Source organism: Adiantum capillus-veneris, chromosome 17 (assembly GCF_014529385.1).
Source record: "Adiantum capillus-veneris isolate H3 chromosome 17, ASM1452938v2, whole genome shotgun sequence".
Lineage (NCBI taxonomy): Eukaryota > Viridiplantae > Streptophyta > Polypodiopsida > Polypodiales > Pteridaceae > Adiantum > Adiantum capillus-veneris.
The window spans coordinates 133,297,487-133,303,992 of record NC_140947.1 but is presented as its reverse complement, the minus strand read 5'-3'; the positions used below and the strand labels follow the sequence as shown (position 1 = coordinate 133,303,992).

Sequence of the window (6,506 nt, the reverse complement as noted above, 5' to 3'; positions counted from 1 at the left end):
TTAATCAAAATTTTGTTGGACAAGTCAAGAGTTGCCCTCACATCAATGGGTGGTAGTTACCCTTACAGCTCCCTTTAACTTCACCATTGTTTCTAGCTCTACTTCACCCACACAATATGCTTTGATTGGATACCACCAATAAGAATTCACACAGACGTAGAATTCTTAGTTATCAGAAGAAGTTTTGGACAAATTCTCACAATATTCCCATATTGTGACTTACCTCAACATCATGAGCTTCTGTGACGAAGGGGCAGGGGACCGCCGGTCCGGTGGGGGGGCTGGGGGTCCCCTATCCCCAATCGTACCTAGCTAGGTATGCAGTGCCTCGAGCAGAAGCTCATGATGTTATGCAATGTATGAAAAACACTGAGAAAGACTCCATTTTCCTACATGAGAAAATTTCTAAATCTTCTTGTGTATCTCCTTATCAGAAGAATATCAGAAGCACTAACTCAACCAGATCCCGTTGAAATCAGTGACTCAACGTTCTAAGGAGTGAAATAAAATGTTGGTATCATTTCAAGAGTTATTTTCTCTACTCCCTCCTCTAGAGGGGAGCACATCACACAAGCAAGAGCTAAGATAGTCTTACAGAGGGGGAGCTTAGAGAAACCATCAACCACTTGCACAAAGGAAAGACCCCTAGGGTTGATGGGCTACCAAATATGTTCTACATGGAGTTTCAAGAATTTTTGGTCCCATACATCCTTATGGTCTGGCACAAAGCTATGAGAGTGGGAGTTGTTCCTTCTAAGACCTATGATAGGATGGAGTGGGAGTTCATCTTGCAATCTCTTCATGACATTGGGTGTGGTAATGTTGTTATTAGATATGTTCACATTCTATTGGCCAATGCTATTTCTAGAATAGCCATATATGGGCAACTCTTTGATACCATCTTTCTCACCATATCTATAATGCAATGTTGCCACCTTGCCCCCCTTACTGTATGCTATACGTTCTGATGCAATGGGTTGGCTTGTCAAAGACTGCATCAATGGAGGTCTAATAAAAGGGATTAGCATAGGTAACTCTCCATTAGGAAGGGAATGGGGTATAGGAGGGTCTCTTTATTTGGCAGTTTAAGGAAATATTTAAAACTTAATCAAGCTTTGAGCAAGGGCTAGAATGGTGGGGTAGATAGCATAGGCATGCCTTTATAAAAATAATTTTGCTTATTTTCTTGGAGAATATATGCAGATTTTACTAGATCTGGTTGGAGTTACTCTCCCCCCAAAAGCACCTTTTCAATTTTCAAATATTAAAAGTTTCGCTCTCTTGTCCCCTCTTTGTCTTCTCTCTCTTCTTATTTCTCCCCCTCCAAAAGTTTCCCAAGCTCTCTTTCTCTCCCCTCAGCTGCTGAAACGTGAAGATCTGCAATCTTTATCCCCACTCTCTCTCTAAAAAGCCTTGACATCTCTCTCTCCTCCTCTTCTCATGCTAGGGCATCTTTTTGTAAAGTAGCCTATCACACATCATTCTACCTTTGTAACATCTCCTTCTAGATTTGCAACCTCTTCCTCCATAACTACAACATATCCTTCTAAACCTGCAACCTCTTCCTCCATAGCTACAACATATCCTTCTAAACCTGCAACCTCTTCCTCCATAGCTACTGCATCTCCCTGTAAACCTGCAACCTCTTTCTCCATAGCTACAACATCTCCTTCTAGATCTGCAAACTCTTTCTCCATAGCTGCAACATTTCCTTCCAAATCTGCAATCTCTTTCTCCATAGCTCCAACAACTTCTCTTCCAAATCTGCAACCTCTTTCTCCATAGATCCAATAGCTTCTCTTCAAGATCTACAACCTCTTTCTCCATAGCTCCAACATCTCATTCTAGATTTGCAACTTCTATCTCCGTAGCTCCAACTTCTAGGTTCCCAGTCCACTTTTGCTCTCTTCCCAAGCTTGCATCTCTCTTTTGAGTTCCATAACCTCTTTCTTGACGTGCAACATCAACTTTCCTACTCTAGCTCCCTATCTTCTTTCAAAATCCTTTTCAGAATTGCTACAACATCTCCTTCTTTATTGTGTGTATGTGTGTGTGTGAACTATGCACTATGCAGGTAATTTCTAGCAAGAGTGTACTTACTCATAGCTACCCGAAAAAGGATTACAATGCAGTATAGATCTACTATACATGGTTCCAATGTAGCAGAATGCAAGGGGCGTATGTAAGGCTTATGAAGGTTCACAAGTTTTCAATGTTGGCAAAGGATCCTAAGGTAAGTGCCAGTTCCTGCAAAGCATGTGTGGTTAGTGTATTTTTTCCATGAATGACTTATTAGAGCTCTTTTTTCTTTGCAATTAGAAGGATTCTTTATTAATTATCTCTTGTTTTAGCAGATTCTCCTATATTCAACAACATTGAAAATTGGTACTAGTGCCTCCAAAAGATTTATTTGAAAGCTATTGTCAATGGTTGGAAAACTTGACTCCAATGCATTTCAGCAATGAAAGCTACAATATGGGTTGGTCTAAATTCAACAATGTTCAAATACTTGCTCTTGGAAGAGGTAAAGTTTAAATTTTTATATTGCAATCAAGTTCACCTATGGATTTAAGAAACTCACATTGTATTTAGATTTTGATATTGTAGATCCATGTGTTCACTTTTGATCTGCAGAAGGTGTAGTGCAAAAGTTAATAACATGGAATTTCATGTCTACAATATTTGAAAAGTCAAGCCCTAGCGAGATATAATCAGTCACTTTGTGGCTCAGTTGCAGGCCAAGAACCAACCAAGCCAAGATGGACATTCAAGTGTGGAACCAAATCTCACCAACCAAGAATTGGTTGAAAGTGTCTGTTAAACTTACAGTTGCAAAGAAAGGTGATGCAAATGGAAGGCAAGACGAAGGGGCCAAAAGACAAAGCAATAGAGTGGTAGTGAGAGAGAGAGCCTAGCTCTGTTTCCCATGTACGAAACATTTAAGTGCACCACTCATATTTAAGGGAGTGGGTTCATGTAATTGATTAAGGCAATACAATTTTTACCATCTTATTGTGTCATCTCTTTACTTGCACTAAACTTTGTAATTGTTTTGAAGTTACTTTATGTTTTCATTCATATAGTGGTAAGCTATGTGCACTTGTCTTGAAATACTATTGTTTCTCTCATTTTTTAGGCCCCACAAAAATTTGTGTTGAGAATCAAGTTAGCCAATAACTTTTGTCGTTGATACATTCTTGTGCATAATTGGATATCAATAGCGCCTGGTGAAGGGATGGTCAAAAGGCACCATAAAACAAAGGAAAGATCATTATTCATATTTCTAAATAAAGGGCATCTAAATCTAAAATGTGAACAAGGTAGATTTTGATAATCTCACCATAACTTATGTATACAACATGAAATATTGATGGAAGTATAGTAAGTACTTAAAACTTAATGAACCTTTGACCAAATTTCAAAATGGTGGGGGAGGTGGTGGATTTTAGGACATATGCACAAAAGTTCCTTAGATCAAGTTAGTGGCTTAGACCATGCACTTTATGGTAGATTTTGGTAATCTCACCATAACTTTTGTATACATATGAAATATTGATGGAAATATAGTTTTAATATGTCAAAAACATGATAAGACTCATATTTTGATTTGAAAGGACCCAAAAAAATTTATTTTTGAAAAAATAGAAGTTTATGCAATAGTTGCAATTTATTGTTGAGCTTAAATGAGTATTGAATTCCATCAGTCTTTATTGACATATCGTAGAAGCATCACATTTGTACTACATACCTAAAAATGGTATTTTCAAAATTAAATTGAGCCAACTTAAGAAATACATGACCTATATTCATGACATAATGTAAATTCTTGCGATTTAACTAATTATTCCATTGAAGATGAACATGGGAATGCATTAAATATGGACCTTGATTTACACTTGTAATTTTTGTTTTAGAAAATCAAATTTGTAAGACCCCCATAATGAGGAGAAGCCATCGTACATGAGAGAAATCACTCATCGGAAAACTAAAATAACTCGTCAAAACACCAAAAAGGCTCACCGGAATATTCCCATTTGTAAGAATATATTTACTGGATTGTGGCTGAAAGAACGGAACTTTCTATGCGAGGTCATGTTCTTGGGGTAGATTATGGACAAATCACTCCTATTTTGCACCAAAGAACCCGGCCGGGTGGGTTGCGCCGTGGCGCATGGGGCTAGATCCGGGCCCCTCGAGTCTCAAAAACCCACCCAGGTCAAACAGGCCATTTTTGTGTCGTGGCGCACTGGGCTAGATCCGGGGCCCTCGGGTCTCGAAAACCCACCCAGTTGGGTTCTTTGGTGCAAAATAGGTGTGATTTTTCCGTAATCTACCCAGTAACATGACCTCGCATGGAAAGTTCCATTCTTTCTCTCCAAAAATGTAGCATGTACCTTGATCGTGATGCAAAAAAAGCTCACACTTTGATGGACCCAAGAAGTCTCCAATGGAACACATTCTTCCAAGTCTTTTTTGAAGTGACCCCATTTTCTCATATAAGTAGACTTCTTACACAGAGGGTACACAAGATTAGACCCTTAGTGAACATGCCAAAGAAAGTTTAAAAGAGGAAGTGTAATACTGCTCAAACCATAGAGGAACAAACAGTTGTAGAGAGTCATCATAGTGGCTTTGCATGATGTACAAAAATATTAAAGAGCATGAATCCCATAATACCCAAAGCTCCATACTAAAGGCTGATTTGTGAAATAATTAAGAATTTTCCTAGACTACTAGAGCTCAAAAATCTTTGGAATGTCATTGACAAAAAGAAATTGATGACCTTTATCACCATTGCATACAAAGTGAGTAGATGAAAGTGTGGAACCTCCTCCATCACCTCTCTTTATCTAGTACTTAAGTTATGTTGTCCATCAGGTTAGAGTCATGTAGGAGTGCAAGCTTCATTGAGGACTCTTCATGCTCACTTATAGATCTTCAACCTCCCTATCTCTCTTCATCCTCTTTCCTTTGTTCTTATTTCTCTCTGTGTCCTCAAGCACTAGCAAATCTAGGTCCATGTCCCAATTAGGAAACTGGATACCTATACACCTCATGCCCAAGTCGATGAGACCATTGTGATCATCTACCTTGTAGTCCCTCTTAGAAATCCCTTTGACAAATTTCAACATGCAATATACAAAATTCTTTTGAGTTTTGTACATATGCTTTAGAAAGTCAATCGGTAATTATATGGTGTAAGCTCTTTAAAATGATTCGTATTGACACATGTGTGCCTGCATGTAGTACTAATTAGAATTCACTTAATTACTAAAAATTGAGTTCAAAAATATTTTTTTGTGGAGAAGATAAATAGAGAACTAAACTTGTGTACTTGCACAATAATACAACCCTTGGATGTCATTTTCTAAGACTTAATTACTTTTAAGATTGAAACACCCAGAACTTGAAAAATTCATGAAATACCAAAATAATCACACCAAAATTGAATTAAAGATTAAAAGAACTTAAATTAAACTTTACAAAAAGTTATGCACAGAGTTGGGATGCAATACAAGTTTTCATTAAGATAATGCCCCGTCGTTAAGCTTGTACAATGATACATCATGGGAATGAGATGTGCTTACAAGTACAACCCTTCTCTTCTCTTGACCTTACAATTTTTCTATTCACTCAAAAAGAATTATATTCAAGGACTGAGGTACTTGTAAAAATTGTAAAGATGTCAGTCATCATTGACACAACTATTGGGCACAATATCAGTGTGGGGGAATATTTGAAGGTCCATGAGCTCCTCAAAAACAATATCGAAGTCGAGCACCTCCCATACTCCCATTGTTCGCTTTCATCTTCAGTATGAAAATTTCATTGACAAGCCTTCATTTACAGATTGGTATACGCATACCAATTTTTGCCAATAATAGAGCATTTGATGTGGCATAAGCATGGCCATATAAGAATCTCTCTTGTGAGGGAATCTCTCAACGTAAACACTCTACATATAAAAACTTGCTAACACCCGCATGGATAGATTCAAAGCCGCCTGCAAAAGATTCCATTGGCTCCCACTCTGCAAAGTTAGATGGAAAATATATGAAGGAAAACCACACCAAATTATTCATATATTGAAACAACCTAAGAGGTAAAAGCATAAATGGTACAATCCAAAACATTTAAATATAAACAGAACATGTACACTTTTCAAGAAACCTAGGTTGAGGCAAAGACATATCAAGCACCAACAGAGAAGTTATATACACATGTTGTACCTTTGTAGACGCTTGCCATCTTGAGTTTGCTTGAAACCCACAATCTTCCCCTTCCAATGATGTGTCTGAGAAGCCATATATTTACTTTACACCTTGTGTAAACTCCATGAACTTGGCTGCATTTTCACCCACATAAATCATTTGTAGTCATGATAGCAAGCGAAGAACCACTATCGTCTTGGATATTGCTGCAACTTATTGAGTCAATAAAACTCCCACATTGATGAGCACCTAAAGAATCCATGAAAGCAATGTAGCACATGTTGTGACAAAAAT

General features: G+C 37.7%; 1 protein-coding gene across 1 annotated transcript; it reads right to left on the bottom strand.

Annotated features, from left to right (window-relative positions):
- Nucleotides 1–1,478: 1,478 nt before the first annotated feature.
- On the bottom strand, nt 1,479–1,838 carry LOC147438120 (uncharacterized). Its single transcript, XM_086486062.1, has 2 exons — nt 1,560–1,838; nt 1,479–1,517 (listed from the first exon to the last, which is right to left on the bottom strand). Exons 1-2 carry the CDS (start codon nt 1,737–1,739, stop codon nt 1,479–1,481), a joined length of 219 nt encoding a protein of 72 aa, XP_086342188.1. The 5' UTR covers nt 1,740–1,838.
- Between the last annotated feature and the right edge of the window lie 4,668 nt (nt 1,839–6,506).

What these genes read in the sequence shown, in the direction of transcription:
- LOC147438120 (XM_086486062.1), bottom strand. Translation starts at nt 1,739, where the DNA reads ATGGAGAAAGAGATTGCAGATTTGGAAGGAAATGTTGCAGCTATGGAG. An exon ending in TTGTAGCTATGGAGGAAGAG is followed by an intron (nt 1,518 to 1,559) that starts GTTGCAGGTTTA and finishes ATGGAGGAAGAG; the next exon opens with GTTGCAAATCTAGAAGGAGA.